The sequence below is a fragment of the Oryx dammah genome, unplaced genomic scaffold (genome assembly GCF_014754425.2).
Source record: "Oryx dammah isolate SB20612 unplaced genomic scaffold, SCBI_Odam_1.1 HiC_scaffold_5, whole genome shotgun sequence".
NCBI lineage: Eukaryota > Metazoa > Chordata > Mammalia > Artiodactyla > Bovidae > Oryx > Oryx dammah.
Window position 1 is genome coordinate 92816783 of NW_024070189.1, and position 22207 is coordinate 92838989.

General features: G+C 54.6%; 1 protein-coding gene across 3 annotated transcripts in view; it reads right to left on the reverse strand.

Annotated features, from left to right (window-relative positions):
• EVI5L (ecotropic viral integration site 5 like) overlaps nt 1-21672 on the reverse strand; it is a 32521-nt gene extending 10849 nt beyond the window's left edge. For 2 of the 3 annotated variants that reach the window (XM_040240549.1, XM_040240547.1), the window contains exons 1-10: nt 21591-21672; nt 6918-7101; nt 5450-5639; nt 4895-5119; nt 4739-4813; nt 4028-4153; nt 2746-2889; nt 2517-2606; nt 1287-1384; nt 1139-1199 (exon numbers count right to left, since the gene is read on the reverse strand). In XM_040240549.1, coding sequence (XP_040096483.1) covers nt 1139-1199; nt 1287-1384; nt 2517-2606; nt 2746-2889; nt 4028-4153; nt 4739-4813; nt 4895-5119; nt 5450-5639; nt 6918-7054 — 1146 coding nt within the window. In that variant the 5' untranslated portion in view covers nt 7055-7101; nt 21591-21672. Of the gene's footprint in view, nt 1-1138; nt 1200-1286; nt 1385-2516; nt 2607-2745; nt 2890-4027; nt 4154-4738; nt 4814-4894; nt 5120-5449; nt 5640-6917; nt 7102-8466; nt 8648-21590 lie in introns of all 3 variants that reach the window. The other variant, XM_040240548.1, reaches the window with a different exon arrangement.
• Between the last annotated feature and the right edge of the window lie 535 nt (nt 21673-22207).

Consider the following 22207-nt stretch of genomic DNA (forward strand, 5'->3'; position numbering starts at 1 on the left):
GCCACCAGGTGAGAGCAGGCCCTTGTCTGCATGAGCAAGACACATGTACATGTTTGGACTGGTGCATCAGTAATGCTGCCATTCCTGAGAAAAGGAGATGCTTAAAAGTTCAGGACACAAAACTTTCTTAGAAAACCTACCAACAGAGCCAGGACAATAAGGTCCTCTTTCCCCACTCAGATATGGGCAGCAGGTAACCTGGATTATAATCTAGGTTCTGTTTCTGTCTTTCGAGAGGAAGTTGGGATGATGGTGGTGGTTCATAATAACAATCTGAACAGTAGAGCAAGTGTCATCCCCATTTTGCAGAAGGGGACACTGAGGCTCAGAGAGGTGCATTCATGTTCCTGGCAGGTCACCCAGCTGGTTTGCAGTAGAGCCGAGATTTGAACTCCGGTCTGTGGGACGCCAGGCCCAGGCACTGTGGGACTCTGTCCCTGAAGACAGAGCCAGGCTGTGTTGGGGTTTGCGTCTGTGTCTGACCCCCACCCCCACTGGACTGGGGGCCCTCAGTCTCTGCCATGATTCTGGCACATAGTAGGTGCCTCCTAGATGCCTGTGGAGAGATAACCAAGATCACATCTGGAGGGTTGAAAGCAGAGGGAAGGAGATGGAAGGGAGTCTGTGTGTAGAGGCTCTGCATGCCCAGGAAAGACCCTCTGATACTGTGATCTACCAGGAATATATATTTGGTCTTCATCTCTGGTCCTGGCACAGCACTCCTAAAACCCTGGGAATTTTCTTAGAAAGGAATCAAGGTGTTACTTGTTATGTTAATGAGGTGACTTTTGGAAATCCCCCAGGTCACCTAAGCATGGGGCTGGTAGCCAGGTGACCATATCCTGTGATGAGAGGGTTGGAACTTTCTGCCTGACCTCAGGGAAGGGAGAGGGCTGGGAGTTGAATCTCCATGCACAGTAAACTGTCCACCTGTTAAACCATGTCCCCAGTTCAGGGGGCAGGGGTGGCTCTTGCTCTCACGTGGCCTGGTGGTAAGTGAAAGGGCAGCTGGGCCAAGGATCACCCCTCGAGGCCATGGGACACCCTGGTGTGTGGCCCATGCTGGGTGGGGCCACCCTCATCGAGGGGGCTTCTGGGGCATCCTGCCCCAGCCTGGCCCATCTCCACCTGAACTCACCTTGATCTCAATCTGCTCCTCCATCTCCTTGCTCTTCATGGCCGCATACTCCTTCTCCAGCCTGCAGAGACAGGGGAGGGCCGATGTGCTCACTGTCCCACCCTCAGGTACCCCCTTACTGCCTGCACCCCGGATGCCCGCTACTGACCTCTTCATCTTCTTGGGGTTGTACTTGACCTGGTAAGCCTTGAGGATCAGCTTATCTGGACAGCTGTCGAACTGATGGGGGATCACCCTCTGGAAGTACTGTGGGGACATGGGTGGTCACTGACATGTGGGCCCTGACCACCTGGGACCACTCACGTCCCTGGGAGGCCCTGCTTCCCTGGAGGAGGGGCCTGGGCATGCCAGTAGTGTCAGCCAGAGCCTGTTGGCCTGGGGCCTTGCATGGCCTGCGGGCGCTCCATCAGTGTATGTGGATCGAGCTAGTGAGTATGAGAAGCAGGAATCGTGAGAAGGAGCTGCCTGTGGCCAGGACTTCTGTCTTCAGGAGAAGCAGGCTTCAGGAGCTCCTGAGGGGGAAGGCCAGGGTGGGGTCTGAGAAGAGGGGCCTTCATGGTGGGGACAGGGGGAGCCATGCCACTGACCCACAGCAGTGAAAAGAGATGGAAGAGGTTGAAGGATCAGGGTGGCAGGGAGGAAGCCAGAAGAAGGAGCCCTTGGGGGCCTGCCTGCTCCCCCAGGGCCCCTGGGGCCTCCACGCAGAGTTTAACCACACGCTGCCGGTGGACATAGCTTTCTGCGGCTTGGGACTGGGCTGGCTCTGCTCCAAAGCCCAGCTGGCCCCCTCTGGCAGCTGCAGACAATGGGTGCCCGTGTTCGTGAACACAACTGTGGCCTTTGTGCATTCTTCCCCAAACCACCAGCTGGAGAACGCTGGGAGGGGGCAGAGGCCTGCATGATGGGGACACAGTGGTGAGAAGCAGGCCAGCCTCTTCTCCGCAGGCAGGGCAGCTGGCCGGGGCAGGCAAGGGGAGGGTCAGCCCCAGACCCTCACTCCCTCCTGGGCTCTCACCTGGCCTGGTTGCTGGGGCTGAAACCACACCCAAGGCCTCCAGGTGTGGCTAGTATTGCTATTTGTCACATTAGGCTCCTAGGGGACCTGGAGCTGGGGGCAGGTGAAGTAGGGTGGACTTCTGGGCTTGGCATTCCTCTCTCCCTGCTGCCAGGCTGCTGGCCCTGGCCCAAGTCTGGCAGAGCTGGGGGCTCCTCAGGCCACCCCCCACCCCGGGCCCTTCAGGGAGATCTTGGGGGGCAGAGATGATGGGAAAGGATCAGGGCACTCAGGAAGTCCAGGGTCTCCCCATCTTTCAGGAAAGGTTCACTCGCCCAGGTGCCCCTGCTGGGGGCAAACCCACCACCCTGGACCCCTGCCCACCTGGGACATCCCCTCCATGTCCAGCTGCATCAGCTCCATCTGGTTCACCTGCAGCAGGGCGAGGCCCACCCGGAAGATGATCTCCAGGCCCTGCAAAGGCAGAGGAGGCAGTGCATCTCTGGTTCTGCTCTCCAGGGGGCCATTGAGCCGTCCCTGAGCCCTGGGATCATTTCAGGTGGGGACCTGAGCCACTCCATCCAGAGCGCCCAGGAGAGGAAGGGGTCCTCACCTCGTACATGAAGATGTCAAAGACACGGGTGGCGACGGGCAGTGGGAAGGTGGTGAGGAAGAGTGTAAGGAACCAGGATGAGGCATACATGGACGTGTGGAAGCTCTGGGAGCGGAAGTGGGTGTTCAGGTCCGGGAGCTGCTCCTGGGGTCAGGGAGGAGGCCAGGCACCATGAGGAGGGCGCTGGGCACAGCAGTCCACACCCTCAGGTTCCCTCTACCCGGAAGTACCTGCATCTTCAGGGAGCCTTCCCTGACTTGCCCTGGGCAGCCCTCCCGCCACACTGTCCCTGGGTGGGGCAGAAGTACCCTAGAGCTCTGAGCAGCACAAGGGGAGACACAGGCAGGGATAGCAGGCCCAGCAGGCCAGGGGATCCTCACCACCACCCCCAACAATGCTTTGAGTTTTGTGCCCAGACATGCTTAAGGGATGTTTGACTGGCCTGAATTTTAGATGGCTGGAAAGTGACAGAAACTGGGGAAACTGAGGATGCAGAAGATGTTAGGAGCCCCTGTTGGTCCTCCACAGGGAGAACGGACCCTTGACTGTCCCCTGGCCTGCCCTGGGCCTCCTCCGGACTCAGGGACTCTCTGGTGGTGGCAGCTACTTTGCCACAGGAGCTCTTGGCTCCTTCTCTGTGGCCCTGGGCCATCTGCTGGCTGGCACTTCCGGTCCCCTTGACCGACAGCACCTCGTGGTCCTCCAGGCCTGAGGAGGGGGCTTTCACAACCAGACGCATCCTGCCCACTGGTGCAGAGCCACACAACCCCATCTGCAACCGGCTTCCGGAGCAGGCCGGAGTGTGTGTGTATGTGTGTGTGTGTGTGTGTGTGTACACCGATGCTGTCTGCCAGCCAGGAGCGGGCCCTGTGGGGGCTGCTATTTATAAACAGGCGGCTGCAGCTCTCTAGTAATCAGCAAAGGCAGGCAGACAACATTTTCCCCCTTCCACTACACTGGGGAGCAGATAGAAAGGGATGGTGTGGGGGTGTGTCTGAGGCAGGCCAACCCCTCCATCCTGGCCTGAATGACTCTGGGAACCCTGAGTTCTGAGAAGCCCCGACTGTAAAGACTGGCCCCTGAAGCATCCTTCAGGCAGTGCTCCAGGGCCCCTTGGGGAGTAGGACCCCTTTCTGCCCTGGTGCGTCTGGGTGGGTTCTCAGGCCTGGAATTTTCAGTCGAAGAGACTCCCTGGGAGGGCCAAGGTCAGCACCCGTGAGTGTGGCTGGCAGGGTATGGGGGGGGCGGAGTGGGTAGGGCATGATCACCTGGGCCTGCTCACCTGTAACATGTATTCAAACTGGTAGATGCAGAGCCCCAGCTCGGCCATGCTGGGCTTGAAGAGCTCCCGTAGGCGGTACTCCTGCATCAGCCGCACGAACACACAGAAGGCCTCCTCCTCAGGCATCTGGGGGCAGGGGGTGTCTGTGAGTGGGGGTGGCATGGGAGGGGATGCCCGCTGCTCTTCTCCTGACTTTGCTTTTTTCTGCTCCGTTTACTTTGACCGAACACAGATGGTGCCGGGCTGCCTGGACCCCCACGGCAAACCTCCAGTCAATATCGTCCCCGTTTCACTGATGGGAAGGGTCTAGAGGCTGAAGTCGCGAGCCCAAGGCCGCCTGGCAAGAAATGGTGGAGCTGGGACTTGAACCCCAGAGCCCATGGTGGAGGCAGCCTCTCGTCCAGTCCCCACCATTCTCCCCTCCTGAGCCTGCCGGAGCCTCCACAGGAAACCCCCAGCCCCATAAACACCACACTGGCCGAACCAAGTCCCTCGCCTGGGTTCCCCATCTGACCCTGGCAGGTGACCGAGCGGGATGGGATAGTGGCGAGGACCAGCGGCCAGCCTTCTGTGCTTGGTCAGGAGACTGTCGGAGGTCACAGGCGGGCGGGGGAGGCTCTGACCCCAGGCCTACACTGATGGAGGGAACACTTGCTTCTGTCCACCTCCAAGGGACTGACAGAGCGGGCTGGGCTGGCCCAGGCCACCTACCTGCATGAGCAGCAGGCCCACGATGAAGGCGCTGCCCTGGCAGTAGCCCACCTCCCGGTCCACCAGCGAGTAGGCCTGCATGAGAAGACACGGGAGTCAGGGCGGGGTCCCACTGGGCTGGCAACCACGGGGCATCTCTCCAGGGCCAGGGCTCACCTTCATGACATTGAAGAGGACCTCCTGGCCTAGGCTGTCCTGGCCCTTGAAGAACTCGTGCTCTGGGTAGGTGCGGGCGATGTCCCTGCGGATGAGCTTCTCGCAGGGGGATGACATCTTGAGCAGCTCTGAGTACTGGTTCTTAACCGGCATGTCTGTGGCACTGCACAGGAGCTGCCAGACGATGGCCCGGAAGTGGTGTGGGATGCCCTTGCGGATCAGCTCCTGGAGAACGGTCAGAGGGGGAGCAGAAGATCGGGCTGGATCCGGTCCCAGAGTGGCCTCCCCAGAGCCGCCCAGCAGGGCCTCGGAGATGGGGCCTGTCCACGCCTCCCCAGAGGCCCAGAGAGCTTGGCTAAGCCACCTCATGGCACAGAGTGGCACAGTGCTCTAGCCTGTCATGGAGCACACAGGTAGGAAGCAGGTGGGGGTGTGTGGGACGCCAGCCCCGCCCACTCTCCCTCCTCTCCTCCCTCCGCCTGGCACACCTCCAGCCCTGGACCTTGCCCGCTCCCAGCCACAGACCAGCCTGCCCTGGCCCCACAGTCCCCCCACCTTCAGCAGCTTCTCCTTCCGGCGTCGCCACTCCTCCCACTCGTTGGCGATCCGGCCCCACAGAATCCACGTGTCCTCCTCCAGGTGGCTCAGGTTGGAGGAGGCTGAGGAGCTGGACACCAGCGAGGAGCCACTGTTCCGCCGGGAGCCATTCATGGAGCGCATGGACTTGGAGTCGGCCTCCAGTAGCCTAGGCGGGCAGGCAGGGGGTGGGGGGTGGCTGCAGGTACTTCCAGCCCCAGCCCCTGGACCCCAGAGAGCCCCCAGATTGGGTCTTAGTTGTTCTTCCTGCATGGCACTTGATGTGTGACCTTGGCCGGTGCCCTAACCTCTCAGAGCCCTGGTTTTGATCCTGGGTCCCTGGAGAGGCTGCCATGCATGTGTCCCACTTTGTGCCCTGGGCTGAGAAGCTTGGGGATCAGTTCATTTAGTCCCGAGGGGCAGGCTTTGTTAAGATGTGTTTACAGATGAGGTACAGAGAGGGTGAGTGGCTGGCTGGCGGCCCCTGGCTCACAAGAGGCTGCATTAACCAGCTGTTTCTGATGCTCTGACATCTGGGGCCTCCCTGACTCTGGAGGGACAGCCCCTCCCAGGCCTAGCAGATCCGCAGAAATGGTTACAGACTAGCTTGTCAGTGCACCTATCATATGCAAACCAACCAATCCAGAGTCCACAAAACCAACCACCTCTGTTGGGTGCTAGCACTCAGGGCCACTGTCCTCTGCACTAATTACCCAGGGCTGGATACTAGACTAACAGGCCCAGACCCTGTGCCCCAGCTTGCTGAAGTTATTCAGACTAGGCAGTCCTCACCCTGATTACACTGCCTCACCACTGCTGGTGGGAAGCACAATGAAGGCTCTCACCCACATTTTCCTCACTCCCTCTGCCTCCTGACGGGTCGGCGCTTCCCCGAGTGGCCCCGCAGGGTCCATGGTGCACTGTGCCCCTCCTCTTGGAATCTGTGAGTAACAAACTGGTTTTTTTTTTGGCCTCACCACATGGCATGCAGGATCTTAGTTCCCCAACCAGGGATTGATTGAACCCATGCCCCTTGCAGTAGAAGCTCAGCGTTCTAAATGCTGACCAAGGAAGTCCCCAGACTTCCTGGGGTCATCTCCTGATCTGCTGGCCTCGACTTACTGGCATAATAATAAAATCCACACTTTAAGACAGGGGCTGAGCCAGAGAAGAAGGCTGGGAAGGGCCAGTTCCAGAGTCAGAAGCTTTACTCTTTCCTTCAACAAAGGCTTGAAAGTGCAGGCAGAGCTCACTGGGCCCTGATCCCATGATCTCCTCGCCTGAATGGGAGAATGTCTGTTGGGAGGTGATGGCAAATGCTCTTGCCTAGCCTCTGCAGGAGTGTTACTTGGCCTAGGGCTCTAGGTGCAGGGGGCACCCAGGAGCTTCCGTTTGGGGCCCAGGCTGTACCCTGGGGCCCCACCTGGTCCCCCAGGGCCCAACTCACCGGTTCTGCTCTTCAAGCTTGGCCAGCAGCTCCAACTCATCGGGGCTGAGGTTCTCAGAGTCAGAGGTGGGGGAGCAGGTGGGGGCTGACAGGGCCTCCTGGGATGAGGAGTCGGGGCTCAGAGTGGGGCTCGCCATGGTGGTCAGGCTCCTCAGCTGTGAGCAGGGTCAGGTCACAGCACTGTCTGGGGACCAGAGACACGTGTGGTCAGCACTGGGAGGGGTGCCCGCCCTGTCCTGCTGGCTCTGGACCAGTGAGGCTGCTGCTCACCTGAGACATCTCCTCACCCTAGGCTTCCCACCTTGGGCTTGTTCACTTGGTCACCCTTTGTCCCCAGGCACCCCAGTCCAGTTGCTGCTCCTTCTGCTCCGGGTGCTGGCTACTAGGCTCCCCACTTTTATGGTCCAGACGCCAGCGAGGAGTCAGGAGGGCCACGGCCAGGGCCTGTGCTATTCTGCTCTCCCTGGGCATGGACACCAACTCCCAGAGGACACCCCTGAGTCTTCAGCAGGGCCAGGGGCCAAGGCTGCTCGTTACTCAGGGCCCCTGCCAGGACCTGCAGACGTCCCTGCTCTGGTGCCTGTTCTAGTCAGCCTTGGTCCCTGTCCCCAGCTGTGGTCTGACCTGAGAGCCCTGCCTCAGCATCCAACCTGCCCTGTCTCATCAACCAGAGTGGGCTGCTGGCACAGCCAGAAAGCAATTATTCTCTACTGTTAATTGTCTGGTGCTGCCAATGGCCGGAAGAGCCAACTCCTCCCGGGCTGGGAAGCCAGGGGCACGTCCAAATGCTGGGAATCTGTGCTCTGGCGGCTACAGAGCGAGAGGCACAGGCTCTGGTTGGTGTCCTGATCTTGGCCTGCCATGTGCCGAGTTGATGCTGGCCCATCTCTGCTGTTCTGCCTGTGGACGATCTGATCCCACCCTCCTGGGAGCTTCAGGGACACTGGCATCTCCCCTCTGACAGACCCAGGAGAGGTGGCTCAGCACTATGCCAAAAACAGAGGCTCTGGACTCAAATGGACCAGCATCTGAAGTGAGGCTCCCTTGGACCCCAGTGGAGGTTCAGACAGCTCAACCACAGAGGGGCTCTTGGCCAGTTTCTGGAGAAGGGGCATCTTGTCCCCTAAGTGGCAGCAGGACAGTGACAGGACAAAAACATACCTGCCTAGCACCCTCAGGTCACTGGGCACCTTCCCACAGCCCAAGTGCAGCCCCCTACCAACACTCGCAAGCCCACAGATCGGTGGGAATTGGCCCTGGCCATGCACTTGAGTCTAGTCTCCTTTCCCAGGGCTGTCATGGGGTGGGAGGGGGACACCATTTTTCTTTCACCTCGTGGGGGTGCCCAGAACTCTCTCACCCCAGGACTCTGTGGCTCCCCAGGGAACTGGTCCTCCCTCGGGCCCCCCGAGTTGGGTGGGCACCGAGGGCTCTAGCTTTAGTGAGCGGTAGAAACTTGAGGTGATGGCTCCCTTCAGAACCGGAAAGAACTTTTCCTCCCATTGCCCAGCCCAGAGATCACCTGCCTTGAAGACCAAGCCACACACACCTCCAAGCCAGGAGCTGATCATTCCTGAGAGAGGGACCGTGGGGGCCGCTTGGGCCTTCCCGCAGAGTCAAAGTCTGTGGCTGCAGGACAGAGATGGGCTGTGGACAACAAGTGCTGACTTGGAAGGCTCTCTGTGGGCAGGCAGAGGCAGGAAGGCTGTGTGGGTTTCCTGACATCAGGACTGGGGTGGGAGAGGAGAGGTGGGGAGAAGGATCAAAGTCTGGAAGCACAGCTGGATTTGAGGAGTCATGTGCGGCTCGGGGACAAAGGCCACATGTGGCTCGGGCTGGGGCCCACTGTTTCCCTGCTGCACCGAGGGGAACCCTAATCTCAGAATTGCATTGCCTTTCCCCGCCCCACTACCCTACACCCTGGCCTGAAAAGAGCCCAGTAGTTCAGCTCTGGGTTTCTGATGAAAAGAAACAACTCGGGCCATCTGCTCGCAGAGTTTGCTCAGATACTTATCACATATTAATGTGTATTTCACACAAGAAATAAACCTGATCCCGTACCCAGGGCTGAAATGTGCAGTCTCAGAGGCGGGATCTTCCAATCCCTCAGGCAGTTTCTCTTGACTCACCCCCAACTCTCTAAACACTGTGCAGCCTGGAAGCTGATGAACGCACATTACTTCACACTCACACACTCACATTTACCCACACCTCACACCCCACACACTCAGATGCATTCCCACTCATAAACCATCTCACGCATCAATACACAGATATACTAATACACAGTCTTGCATGCTCATGCACACATGCTCTGATACACACACACACAATCACACACCTACACACTCAGATACACATTCACACGCTATCTTACACCCACACACCCCTTTGCCCACATGCGCACACATACACACTCACACACACCCTTCCTGCACTGACCAAGGCTCCCCATGCCTGAATCCAGTAGACAGGAATGGACACAGGCTCTCTGCCCTCCGAGCTCTGTAAGCAGGCCTGTCTCCCACCCTGCTCTGTTCCGAGCACCTGGACTCTTATTGGCTCAGCCTCTCCTCCCCTGGTACTTACTGGGTGTTGTCTGAGGGCCTGCACTGTCCTAGAGAGGGGATGTGGAGTGGAACCAGGTGAATGAGCCCCCACCTCCTCGGGGCATGCAGCCGTCCCACCCTTTGCTGGCTGGGCCCAGAGGAAGGCAGGTCTCCTCGAGTGCTGAGGAGCCACTAGCCTCTGAGATCCACACAGACCCTCCAGGTCTGGGGTCCCAGCCTCTCAACAGCTTCAACTTCAATGCCCTTTGTTTCTGCTCCACTGTGGCCACCCAAAGCAGGGTCCCGGCCTAAAGAGTGGGTGGTGGGCCACCTGACACAGCCTCTGCTGGCACCACTACCCTCCATGCCCCCAAACGCTGGCTGCATGGCTCAGGAGGCTGAGCCAAGCCAGAAGAGTGGGAGGAGACTGCTGGTGAGCTGGGGCCAGGGGCAGGGTGGGGCTGGTACAGAAAGGTCCAGATGCCAGGGTCCCTCTACCTCTCTTTTCTCCTCCTTTGCAGGAGTGTTTGGACGCTGACAACCATGCTTCTTCCTCCTGATAAATTTTTTTTCCTGTTAATATAATTTTTTTCCCATGCCATATGACTTGTGGGATCTTAGTTCCCTGACCAGGGATGGAACTAGGAGCTTGGAGTCTTAACCACTGGGCCACCAGGGAAATCCCCTACACTTCCTCCTTCTCAAAGTCCACTCCCATATAGTTTTGAGACACAGGGCTCCTTGGCCTCCTGGGACTCCTCCTTTGCCTCAGCCCAGCGAGAGGCCCCTTCTTCCACAGGCCTCGCCTTGGCCCTTATCCCTTCAGGCCCTTGGTGGTGTTGCTTTCAGGACTTAAATGAACAGAAAGGCTTGTCTGTGATTGTGACACCTGTGCCCCCAGCTTTTCCCTTCTTTTTCCTCACCTCACTGAGGTGAGGACTGAAGACTGCTGGGCAAAGAGAGACACAGCCCCTGCCCACCCAGAGCATGTAGAACAGGGAGGAGAAGAGACTCAGAAATGATCACCTGAACTTACTATGACTGATTGAGAGAAACCCATGGAATAAAAGATGAGGCACAGTGGAAACTGAAAGACTCTTTCTCCTTGGAAGGAAAGCTATGACAAACCTAGACAGCATATTGAAAAGCAAAGATATCATATTGCCCACAAAGGTGCGCATAGTCAAAGCTATGGTTTTTCCAGTAGTCATGGATGGATGTGAGAGTTGGACCATAATGAAGGCTGAGCACTGAACTGATGCTTTCAAATTGTGGTGCTGGAAGACTCCTGAGAGTCCCTTGGACTGTAAGGAGATCAAACCAGTCAATCCTAAAGGAAATCAACCCTGAATATTTATTGGAAGGACTGATGCTGAAGCTGAAGCTCCAATACTTTGGCCACCTGATGCAAAGAGTCGACTCATTGGAAAAGACCCTGATGCTGGGAAAGACTGAAGGCAGGAGGAGGAGAGGGTGACAGAGGATGAGATGGTTGGATGGCATCACCGACTCAATGGACATGAGTTTGAGCAAACTCTGGGAGACAGTGAAAGACCGGGGACCCTAGTGTGCTGCACTCCTTGGGGTAGCAAAGATTAGGACACGATTTAGTGACTGAACAACAAAAGTGGAAAACAGTCTGGCAGTTCTTTGGAAAGGCAGACAGTTACCAATATGGGACTTGCTTCATGGCTCAGTGGCTAAGCAGGGGACTGGGGTTTGGTCCCTATTTGGGGAACTAGATCCCACATGCTGCAACTAAAGATCCTTTATGATGCAACTGAAAAGATCCTGTGTGCTGCAACTAAGGACCACCCAGTGCAGTCAAATAAATAAATAGGCTCTCTCTTAAAAAAAAAAAAAGTGTTACCAATATGACCCACCAATTCCACTTCTAGGAATTCTACCCAAGAGAACGGAAAACATACATCCACATGAAAACCTATATACAGTTGTTCATAGCAGCTCGATTCACAATAGCCAGAAAGTGGAAACAACCCAAATGATGAATGGATAAGTGAAATGTGGTCTGTCCATATGACGGAATAGTATTCAGCCGTAAAAAGTAACAGACTTTTTGTGGTGAACTCTTTCCTGGTAAATCCCCCCACCCCACCACCCCCAGTATGCGGGCTCACTTTTCTCCCCTCTCTCCAAAAATATCTAACCCTACACCCCAGCCCAACACACACTTTTGGTGTTTTTCTAGCAGCACTGGGTCTTTGTTGTGGCACATGAGTTTCTCTAGTTGAGGCTTGCAGGCTCAGTAGTTGCAGCACACGGGCTTACCTGCTCCATGGCATGTGGGATCTTAGTTCCCCCACCAGGGATCGAACCCACATCCCCTGCACTGGGAGGCAGATTCTTAACCACTGGAGTACCAGGGAAGTCCCCCAAGACACATTCTACAGCAATTCTTTGTATATCCACCTGCCTGCCCTACTGGGTCATGAACGTACTGGGGGCAAAGGCTTGTCTTCTTAATGTTTTAATCCAAGCCTATAAGGCAGCATATGGCCGTTAGCAGGTACTCAATCAATGTCTTTGCTGGATGAATGAAGAGAAAAGTCCCTGTGCCACTCGGCCAGGTGATCAAGGTCAACAGGATTAGTGAGTGATAAGTCACACGGAGAGCATGTGCCCTTAATATGCTGACATGAGAAGGGCCCTTCATCTCTGTGTCTTCCTCCCCAAGACTATGAGAAAATCATGTGACCAATCCAGATTAAGAGATGCTTTAGAGCATTCCCGACTAGTCCTCCTCAAGTGTCAAAGTCATCAAAGACAAGGAAAGCCTAAGAAAGCTGTCCCAGATAAGAGAAGTTTCAGGAGATGTGATGACAAAATGTCCTGTGGGATCCAGGATGTGGTCCTAAGACAGAAAAAGGGAAAGGCTAAGGAAATATGAATAAAATATGGACTTTAGTCAATCATGTGTGTGCCCAGGCGCTCAGTCATGTCTGACTCTTTGCGACTCCATAGACTGCAGCCTGCCAGGCTCCTCTGCCCATTTTTCAGGCAAGAACACTAGAGTGGGTTGCCAGCTTCCTACTCCAGGGAAACTTCTGGGCCCAGGGAAAGAACCTGTATTTCTTGAATCTCCTGCATTTGCAGGTGAATTCTTTACCATGTTACCATCTAGTTAATTACAATGTATCAATATTGGTCCAACAACAGGAGAAGACTCTACACATGGACATCACCAGATGGCCAATACCGAAATCAGACTGATTATATTCTTTGCAGCCAAAGATGGAAAAGCTCTATACAGTCAGCAAAAACAAGACCAGAAGCTGACTGTGGCACAGATCATGAACTCCTTACTGCCAAATTCAGACTTAAAGAAAGTAGGGAAAACCACGAGACCATCCTGGTATGACCTAAAGCAAATCCCTTACAGTGGAAGTAAGAAACAGATTTAAGGGACTAGATCTGATAGAGTACCTGATGAACTACGGACAGAGGTTCGTGACACTGCACAGGAGACAGGGATCAAGACCATCCCCAAGAAAAAGAAATGCAAAAAAGAAAAATGGCTGCCTGAGGAGGCCTTACAAATAGCTGTGAAAAGAGGAGAAGCCAAAAGCAAAGGAGAAAAGGAAAGATATACCCATTTGAATGCAGAGTTCCAAAGAATAGCGAGGAGAGATAAGAAAGCCTTCATCAGTGATCAGTGCAAAGAGATAGAGGAAAACAATAGAATGGGAAAGACTAGAGATCTCTTCAAGAAAATTAGAGATACCAAGGGAACATTTCATGCAAAGATGGGCACAATAAAGGACAGAAATGGTATAGACCTAACAGAAGCAGAAGATATTAAGAAGAGGAGGCAAAAATACACAGGAAAACTGTACAAAAAAGATCTTCATGACCCAGATAATCATGACAGTGTGATCACTCACTCAGAGCCAGACATCCTGGAATGTGAGGTCAAGTGGGCCTTAGGAAGCATCACTATGAACAAAGCTAGTGGAGGTGATGGAATTCCAGTTAAGCTATTTTAAATCCTGAAAGATGACACTGTGAAAGTGCTGCATTCAATATGCCAGCAAATTTGGAAAACTCAGCAGTGGCCACAGGACTGGAAAAGCTCAGTTTTCATTCGAATCCCAAAGAAAGGCAATGCCAAAGAATGCCCAAACTACCGCACAATTGGGCTTCCCTGGTGGCTCAGAGGTTAAAGCGTCTGCATCCAATGCGGGAGACCTGGGTCCGATCCCTGGGTCAGGAAGATCCCCTGGAGAAGAAAATGGCAACCCACTCCAGTATTCTTGCCTGGAGAATCCCATGGACAGGGGAGCCTGGTAGGCTACAGTCCACGGGGTCGCAAAGAGTCGGACACCACTGAGCGACTTCACCTTTCACCGCACAATTGCACTCATCTCACACGCTAGTAAAGTAATGCTCAAAATTCTCCAAGCCAGGCTTCATCAATACATGAACCATGCACTTCCAGATGTTCAAGTTCATTTTAGAAAAGGCAGAGGAACCAGAGATCAAATTGCCAACATCCGCTGGATCATCAAAAAAGCAAGAGAGTTCCAGAAAAAACATCTATTTCTGCTTTATTGACTATGCCAAAGCCTTTGATTGTGTGGATCACAATAAACTGTGGAAAATTCTGAAAGAGATGAGAATACCAGACCACCTGACCTGCCTCTTGAGAAATCTGTATATAGATCAGGAAGCAACAGTTAGAACTGGACATGGAACAACAGACTGGTTCCAGATAGGAAAAGGAGTACATCAAGCCTGTATATTGTCACCCTGCTTATTTAACTTATATGCAGAGTACATCATGAGAAATGCTGGGCTGGATGAAGCACAAGCTGGAATCAAGATTGCCAGGAGAAATAGCAATAACCTCAGATATGAAGATGACACCACTCTTATGGCAGAAAGTGAAGAACTAAAGAGTCTCTTGATGAAAGTGAAAGAGAGTGAAAAAGTTGTTTTAAAGCTCAACATTCAGAAAACTAAGATCATGGCATCTGGTCCCATCACTTCATGGCAAATAGATGAGGAAACAGTGGAAACAGTGTCAGACTTTATTTTTTGGGGCTCCAAAATCACTGCAGATGGTGACTGCAGCCATGAAATTAAAAGATGCTTACTCCTTGGAAGGAAAGTTATGACCAACCTAGATAGCATGTTAAAAAGCAGAGGCATTACTTTGCCAACAAAGGTCTGTCTAGTCAAAGCTATGGTTTTCCCAGCAGTCATATATGGATGTGAGAATTGGACTATAAAGAAAGCTGAGTGCAGAAGAATTGATGCTTTTGAACTGTGGTGTTGGAGAAGACTTTTGAGAGTCCCTTGGACTGCAAGGAGGTCCAACCAGTCCATTCTAAAGGAGATCAGTCCTGAGTGTTCATTAGAAGGACTGATGCTGAAGTTGAAAGTCCAATGCTTTGGCCACCTGATGTGAAGAGCTGACTCATTTGAAAAGACCCTGATGCTGGGAAAGATTGAGGGCAGGAGGAGAGGGGGACGACAGAGGATGAGATGGTTGGATGGTATCACAGACTCGATGGAGATGAGTTTGAGTGGACTCCGGGAGTTGGTGATGGACAGGGAGGCCTGGCGTGCTGTGGTCCATGGGGTCACGAAGAGTTGGACATGACTGAGCTACTGAAGTGAACTGAATACTGGTCCATATATTCATTAGAACAAACATACCAGGTAAGGTTACTAAGGGGGAAGAAGCTGGGTGTGGGTGTGGGGTCTGTGTGAGCGCTTTGTGCTCTCTTAATTTCTCTGTAAACCTAAAACTGTTTTGAAAACTAAGTCTACTTTATTTTAAATTTTTATTATTTTTTGATTGCACCATGAGGCATGTGGGATCTTAGTTTCCAGACTAGGGATACAACTAGTGCCTCCTACAGTGGAATTGTAGAGTCTTAACCACTGGACCAACCAGGGAAGTCCCTAAAGCCTATTTAAAAATTTTTTAAAAAGAGAGAAGATTCTGTACCAGGGTAGACAGAAAAGTACAGGACAGTGGTAACAAGGAAGAGGTCCCCTTGTGGGTAGTGTCACTCACAGGGTCTCCAGATGAGGCGGTAGGGGAAGGATTTACATTTGGAATTTCTTTTTTAAAATACTGAGTGACTCAAGTTTTTTTTTTTTTTTTTTAATCACTTCAGTTTGTTCTTTCATGCTACACCACATGGCTTGAGGGATCTTAGTTCCCTGACCAGGGATCGAACCTGAGCCCTCAGCACTGAAAGCATGGAGTCGTAACCACCGGACCACCAGAGAATTCCCTGCACTTGGATTTCTGACTCTAGAGTCTTAATCCCGAGCTAATCTGCTGAGCTGCCACTCTCTGTATACTTTACAAATAACTCACGTGAAACATGGACTGCAGTGGGCACTCTGTAAATGAGTTACTCTTTTTCACCAGGGAGAGTGAGTGTGTGTGCTCCATCATTCTGAGGCAGGAAGAAAGACCCCATGGTTCCTTTAATTCTGTTTCCCTACCTGCTCTGCCTCTGCCCCCCGCCCCCAACCCCAGCCTTTTTGGCACCAGAGACTGATTTCATGGAAGACAGTGTTTCCATGGACCAGGGGTTCAGGGGGATGGTTTCAAGATGATTCAAGCACAGTACACTTACATGCACTTTATTTCTCATCTAATGCTGCCACTGATCTGACAGGAAGTACTGGTCCCTAGCCTGGAAGTCCCCTGCTCTACCTCTAATGATTATAGGGACATAGAATCATTTCTGAACCTGAAGTCTTCAAAGATACCTGACCCCATCTACCCAACTGACAGACTGTCAGGTGGGGCACGCAGACCACACTGACTCTGATGTCTTGGGCTCTTTCCCTTGGCAATGGGGTGGGCATTTGATGGGCGAGCTGCCCCTTGGGTAACAAGGACAGCTGCTGGAATCCAAGTGGTCACTGCTGGCCCTCCTCTCATCCCCAGTTCTAGCCTCTCTTCTGTACCACACAGAATGTTTCCATGTCCATGTACCTCCCACCCCGGTCATGTGTGTAGATAACTGATCCCAGGTCTCCTGGTCTCCAAGGAGGACTTCAGGGCCAGAAGCCCGGGTTCAAATCCCTCTTCTCCCAGTTTCTTGCTTTCCAATCTGGATATGATGCACTTTATGACAATTTCCTCATCTGAAAACATGGCTGATGATAGTACTGACTTCACAGGTTTTGTTGGGAGGAATGTACAAGCTAAAACCTGTCAAGTGCCTAGGAGGGGAACTGGCCTGTAATATTCTCCTGGATGAAAAGTTCCTTGAGGGCAGGGGCTGACTTGCCCACTACTGGGTCCCCAGCATCCAGTGTACCATCAGGCATCTGACATTTGTGGACTGAAGAAATAAACTTCCCCTCCTCAGCAGGCCCATCCCTTCCGTGGTGGCTCTGTTTAAATGTTAAATGCAGTAAAACTATAATCACCTAAATTAGTAGTAACAGTAGCAGCAGTTAACAACCTCAGGCTAAAATCTGAGAGGGAGATTTTATTATGACCATTGGAATCTCTTTTGACCTAAAAAAACCCCAAAACTTTACTATCCTTCATGTCAGCAGCTAATACTTCCTGCCACTGTCACAAGTTCCTTCCTGGCAAATCCTTCATTTCTCCATATTTCAGTGTCCCTGAGGATGACAAAGAAAACACTTTAAAGCCCCCAGAAGCCCTCCAGGGACAGGTGAGTAAGAGAAATGGCATCCTGTATAGGCTCTTGGCTCTTCAAGTCAAGATGGTAGCTTTCCTGCTGTGAAGGCTGGCTAGGCTGGGGGCTGAGGTGGGGTGCATCTGCCCTGTCTTTGGGGGCTCTCCAAGTAGATGGACACAACCTCTTTCTGCAGAAGAGATCCAGGCCCTTTTGCAGAAGTGGGTGAGTAGGGAGGATGCTCAGCTCCTGAAACCAACCAAGTGTTTACTGAACATCTTCTGTATGCCCTGTTCTCACCTTGGACTCAGCCATGAATAGACATGTGACTTGCCCTTGTGGGACTTGTGGACTGGAAAACAGCCGCCAATGAAACAATCTCATGGAGACATCCCTGGAGGTCCAGTGGTTAAGACTCTATGTTTCCAATGCAGAGGGCACGGGTTTGATCCCTGGTTGGGGAACTAAGTTCCCATATACCGCATGGCACAGCCGAAAGATTAAAAAAAAGAAAAGAAACTATCTCACCAACACATCATGATGAGAAATGAAATAGAAGTGCAGGTGAACTGTGCCAGTGAGGCCCTTGAGATCTCCCTGGAGGGCCCAATCTCTTCCTTGGCCCTGGCGGTCAGCTCTCCTAACTCACCTCCCCCTTGCCCTGTGTTCGGCTTCTAGAGCATGCGTGCTGCAGACATCTCTGGGCAGGGTAGGGTTGACTGCTGTTCTAAGTTCAGTTCCAAATACTGACCCCTTTGACCAGGGAGGGTCCCCCAGTATGTGCCCCGTGGACTGCATGCAGGACATGAAGGTGTATAGGATGAAACCCACCCAGGAGACGCACCTCCCTGTACTCGCCACGCTCGCTCCTGCTGCCCAGGCCTTGGTCCAAGTGTTCGGGCCGCCTGAATGTCCTTCCCAGCCATGCCTGCCTGGAGAGCCAGAGAGCTCCTCTCCCAACTCATACGTCATCCCTGCTCCCCTTTCCCTGATGCCTCTGGGATGCGCCGGGCCCTTCCCTCTGCTCCCAGCACATGCCATCCATTAATCTGTCTCCTGTTCCCACACGGGATGTGGTGGTCAGGGCAGGGGCTGGAATGCCGCTTCTTCTGGGTGGTTTGGGGGGATTAAGTGAGATGATATGTAAATGGGGCTGGCACCAGGCATGGCACATGGCACGGCCTGATTGGCATGACCTACTGGTTTCTCCATTCTCCTGAAATGGAGAGGGGCTTTAGACACAGGGCATGGGCCACACCTGACATTCCTTCATACCCTAACCCCTGACTCAATTCCCAGTCCATTGCTGGGGGCCTCACCTGGAACAACCAGCACCTGTATTCTGCATGGGGAAAGTGAGATCAGGATCCTCTGTGCCCCTGTACTGTACATCAACAGCACAGACACAAAGACCTGCCCCGGACCCCCAGACCAGGGTAAAAGGGCACTGATGTCGCTCACCAGCCCTCCTTGGGAGCCTTCTCGTTTTTTCCTGAGGAGCTCGCAGTCTGTCCTGGGAGCCTCCTGACCTTGGTACATTAGCACAAAGTCTCCCCTTCCCCGGGGAGGCTGTAGAGTTTGCTTCCTGTGTACCTTGTGACCTTCAGGAATCTCCCCTTCTCTTCTCCCTTCAGCATGTGGACAGAACAAATCTCGCTCTGCCCCATATCAGAGGGCTCCATGGGGTGTGGGCATTGCCAGCCAGTGGACCCCCGACTGCCCTCTGTCCCTCTGGGAGGTCCCTGTGTGACCACAAATCCCATAACAGACTCTCAGCCCTGAGCATAGCCCAGCCGTGGAAGGACAGCCGCTACTCACCAAGGCATCAGCGAATTACAACCAGGGGACTGAGAAGGCCAGTGACTCTACTAGCGACCACAGACCCCATGGGCCCCTCTTTCACATGGTGCCCAGGGAGACACTCAGGGACACATCCTAATCTCGCTGGTTCCCCTGAAGTCCCAGGTCTTGGTTGTGGGATTTCTCTCCCCATTTTCCAGATGGGTAAGTCAAGGCCTCAAGCCAAGATGCACTTTTCCCCAGAGCCACCCAGAAACCACTGGTGAATGTCCACAGAGAAGTTGGGCTTATTTCTCTGGGGTTTTCCAGGTAGGCTCAGGTCAGATGAAGGAGACAGCAGGCAGCACTGGACTGATCCAGACTCCCCTTGGGGGGGACCTGGGGCTCCTCCTCAACCTTGTGGTCCTGGACACGCTGTCTCCTCAGTTCTCTGATCTGCCCCTCTCTGTGACTTGCCCCTTCCCTGTGCCAGGGCTGGGCCACCTGCGGGCAACTGCTGAAGCCCAGGGGAACCCACAGGTTGGACACAAGGGGGTGGGCTGTGGGTCAGTCAGCCAGGGCCGGCTGGGCAGAAAGAGCCAGAACACCTAGAAAGACATGTGGACACAGGTCCCCCAGCTCCATCCCAGTCAGGCCAAGGTGGGGAAAAAAAAAACAAAAACAAAAACCAAGCCGATTCCTCACTCGTGTTCCACCCGAGCCTCTTCAGCACATTTTTCCCTTCTGAAAATATTCCTTAACAAAGAGCTGCCTGCTTCTGGCAGGCCCAAACCCAGCCCCACCGGGTCCCAAATGCCAGGGTGGGTGGAAGCTGTTTCATTTTCTCATGACACACTGGCCATGGGGGAAGGAGCTCCCAGGCCAGTCAGGGGCGGCACCTGGGGAGCTGCTGCCATCGGAGGCTAGCAGGCGTGATGGGGTCAGGATGCTGGTCCTACCAGTCTGGTCAGACTTCAGGACTGGGGCCAGGGGCAGCTGGCACCCCCACCCTCTGCCACGGGTGGCATCAATCAGGGGGTAGGCTTTGGGTCTTTGGGTCTTTAGGGGAGACTGGTGTAGGTGAGCGCAAGAGGGAGCATCCTTCCCTTTGAAGGGGGAGAGATGGATGAATGGGGAGAGATGGATGAATGGGAAGAGGTCTGGGGCAGGTGTCCACAGGGATGCTGGGAGATTCTGGGTCACTCCGCCACCTGCAAGGCCCCGGTGGGGGTACCGGTTCAGGCAGGCTAGTGTGGACGGAAAGGCTGGCCACCTGGGGCAGGGCAGGCAGCTGACATCGGAGTCTCTGCCTGAGCTTGGAGCTGGTGGTGGCTTCCAGGAGGACTTGGGCAGGTGAATTCCAAGGAGGAGTGCTAAAGTGCTGAGGAGGTGTGTGTGTGTGTGTGCATGTGCATGTGTGTATGGGAGGCAAGTGTGTGTGTGCGCACACGTGCATGCATGTGTGTCTGTGTATGGGAGGCAAGTGTGTGTGTGCACGTGTGCATGCACATGTGTATGCGCATGGGAGACAAGTGTGTGTGTGTGTGCACACGTGCATGCACACATGGGTGTGTGTGTATGGGAGGCAAGTGTGTGGTGTGTGTGTGTGTGTGTGTGAGGCAAGTTGGGGGGTTCCCAACTGCCTGGGTCTGTGTTGGAGGTCGTAAGTGTTTCTGTGTATGTTGGGGATCCAAGAGTCAGACTCTGTGTGTGTGTGTTTGTGTGAAGGGCTCCTGAATGTCTGTGTATGAGGGGTCCAGGCCGTCTATCACACCCACCCTGGGCCCCTCATACTCATATCAGTATGAGCTGTTGAGGATTCATAGCTTTTGCTCTGTTAGCTCTCAGGTGTGTGTGTGTGTCTGTGCAAGTGAGTGGGGCCCTCAGAGGGGTGGGTGTCCCTAGTTGGGGAGGGGTTCAGACTATCTGTTGGGCTGTTCCAAGCACGAGGTGAGGGTGGATTTTCAGGAGCAGGGATTGAGGGGAATCAGGTTCAGGGGTGTGTGTGGGGAGGATCCCAGGAGTGGTTTTTGGGGGTGCCCTTGGGCATGGGGCTTCTGGGAGTGGGAGATGGGCCAGCAGGCTGAGGTGAGGCTTGTGGGCAGGAATCCAGATTTACAGAGGCTGAGGAGGGGTCAGACTGGAGGGGTATGGCTCTAAGGCTGGTATCTTTGGGGGTAGGGGCAGGTCTGGGCCCAGGGATGGGATATGAAGTGAGAAGAGGGACGGGGTGACCAGGGGTCTACAGATGAAAGGAGTTTTGGGGGATCCGGAGAGAGGGAGGGCGGGGGTCCTGGGCTTGCGGTGGGGTGGGGGAGCGTTTGTAGGGGGTGGGTCTGTGGGGTGGTGACTGGGGGAGCCCTGAAGGGCCTGGAAAGGGGTCCTGAGGATCAGTAAAGAGGGTAAGCGGGGGTCACGGGCCTGAGGGGGGGCTCCCGGGAAGGGCGCTGTGTGGGGGAGGAGGGCACCTGGAAGGGTCCCGGGAGGGGCCCAGAGGGGTCGGGAAGCTCCAGGAACGAGGATGTGCAGGGACCAGGGCCCGAGGTTGACGGCCAGTGTCCGTGCTGGGAGTGCCGAGGGCTCCCGGGGCGGGTTCCGGGGCAAGGGGCCCGGAGTCCCGGTCTTGCCCGGCCCCCGTGGGCCGCAACGCGGAGCCGCGGGCCTGAGAAGGCGCCCGGGAGGCCCGGCCCGTGCCGCCTACCTACCTGTGAAGAGCGCGCCATCGCCATGCCAAGTCTCGCCGTCCCGGGCCGCGCCTCCGGATCCCCGCCGTGTCGCTCGCCCCGCAGCCCCGGCCCGGCCCGGCCCCCTCAGCCGCCCCCCGGGACCGCGGTCGCCGCCGGCTCCGCCGCTGCCATTTCATCCGCTGACAGGAGCCGCTGCCCCGCCCCCGAGGCCCAGTCAGCCAATTCACCGCCCCCAGCCGCTCTGGCTCCGCCCATTGTCAAGGAGTGACGGCGTGTTTGGCCAATCCTTGGTCATACCGTAAGGCGGGCCCTGGCTACGGCCAGAAGGTTGCCGCCTTTAAGGAGAGAAGCGAATTGAAGTTAGGGAAGCAGTGAAGGACGGGTAGTTTTGCCTATCGAAATGTGGCGCCGTGTTGATCAACACTTGGTACGACCAATAGCAAGGAGAGAGGGGTGTGTCTCTGAGGAAAGACTGCGTCCCTGAGGAACCGCAGACAGAGGCAGGCGAGCGTTTGGCGCTAAGCCCCGCCCAGAGCCGGGCTTTTTGCCCAGTAATGAGACGTCCTGGGACGTCTATTATTATCTGTCCCTCAAACCTCGGCCATGGCAACTGTTGGGCCGCTATAAAGAAAATT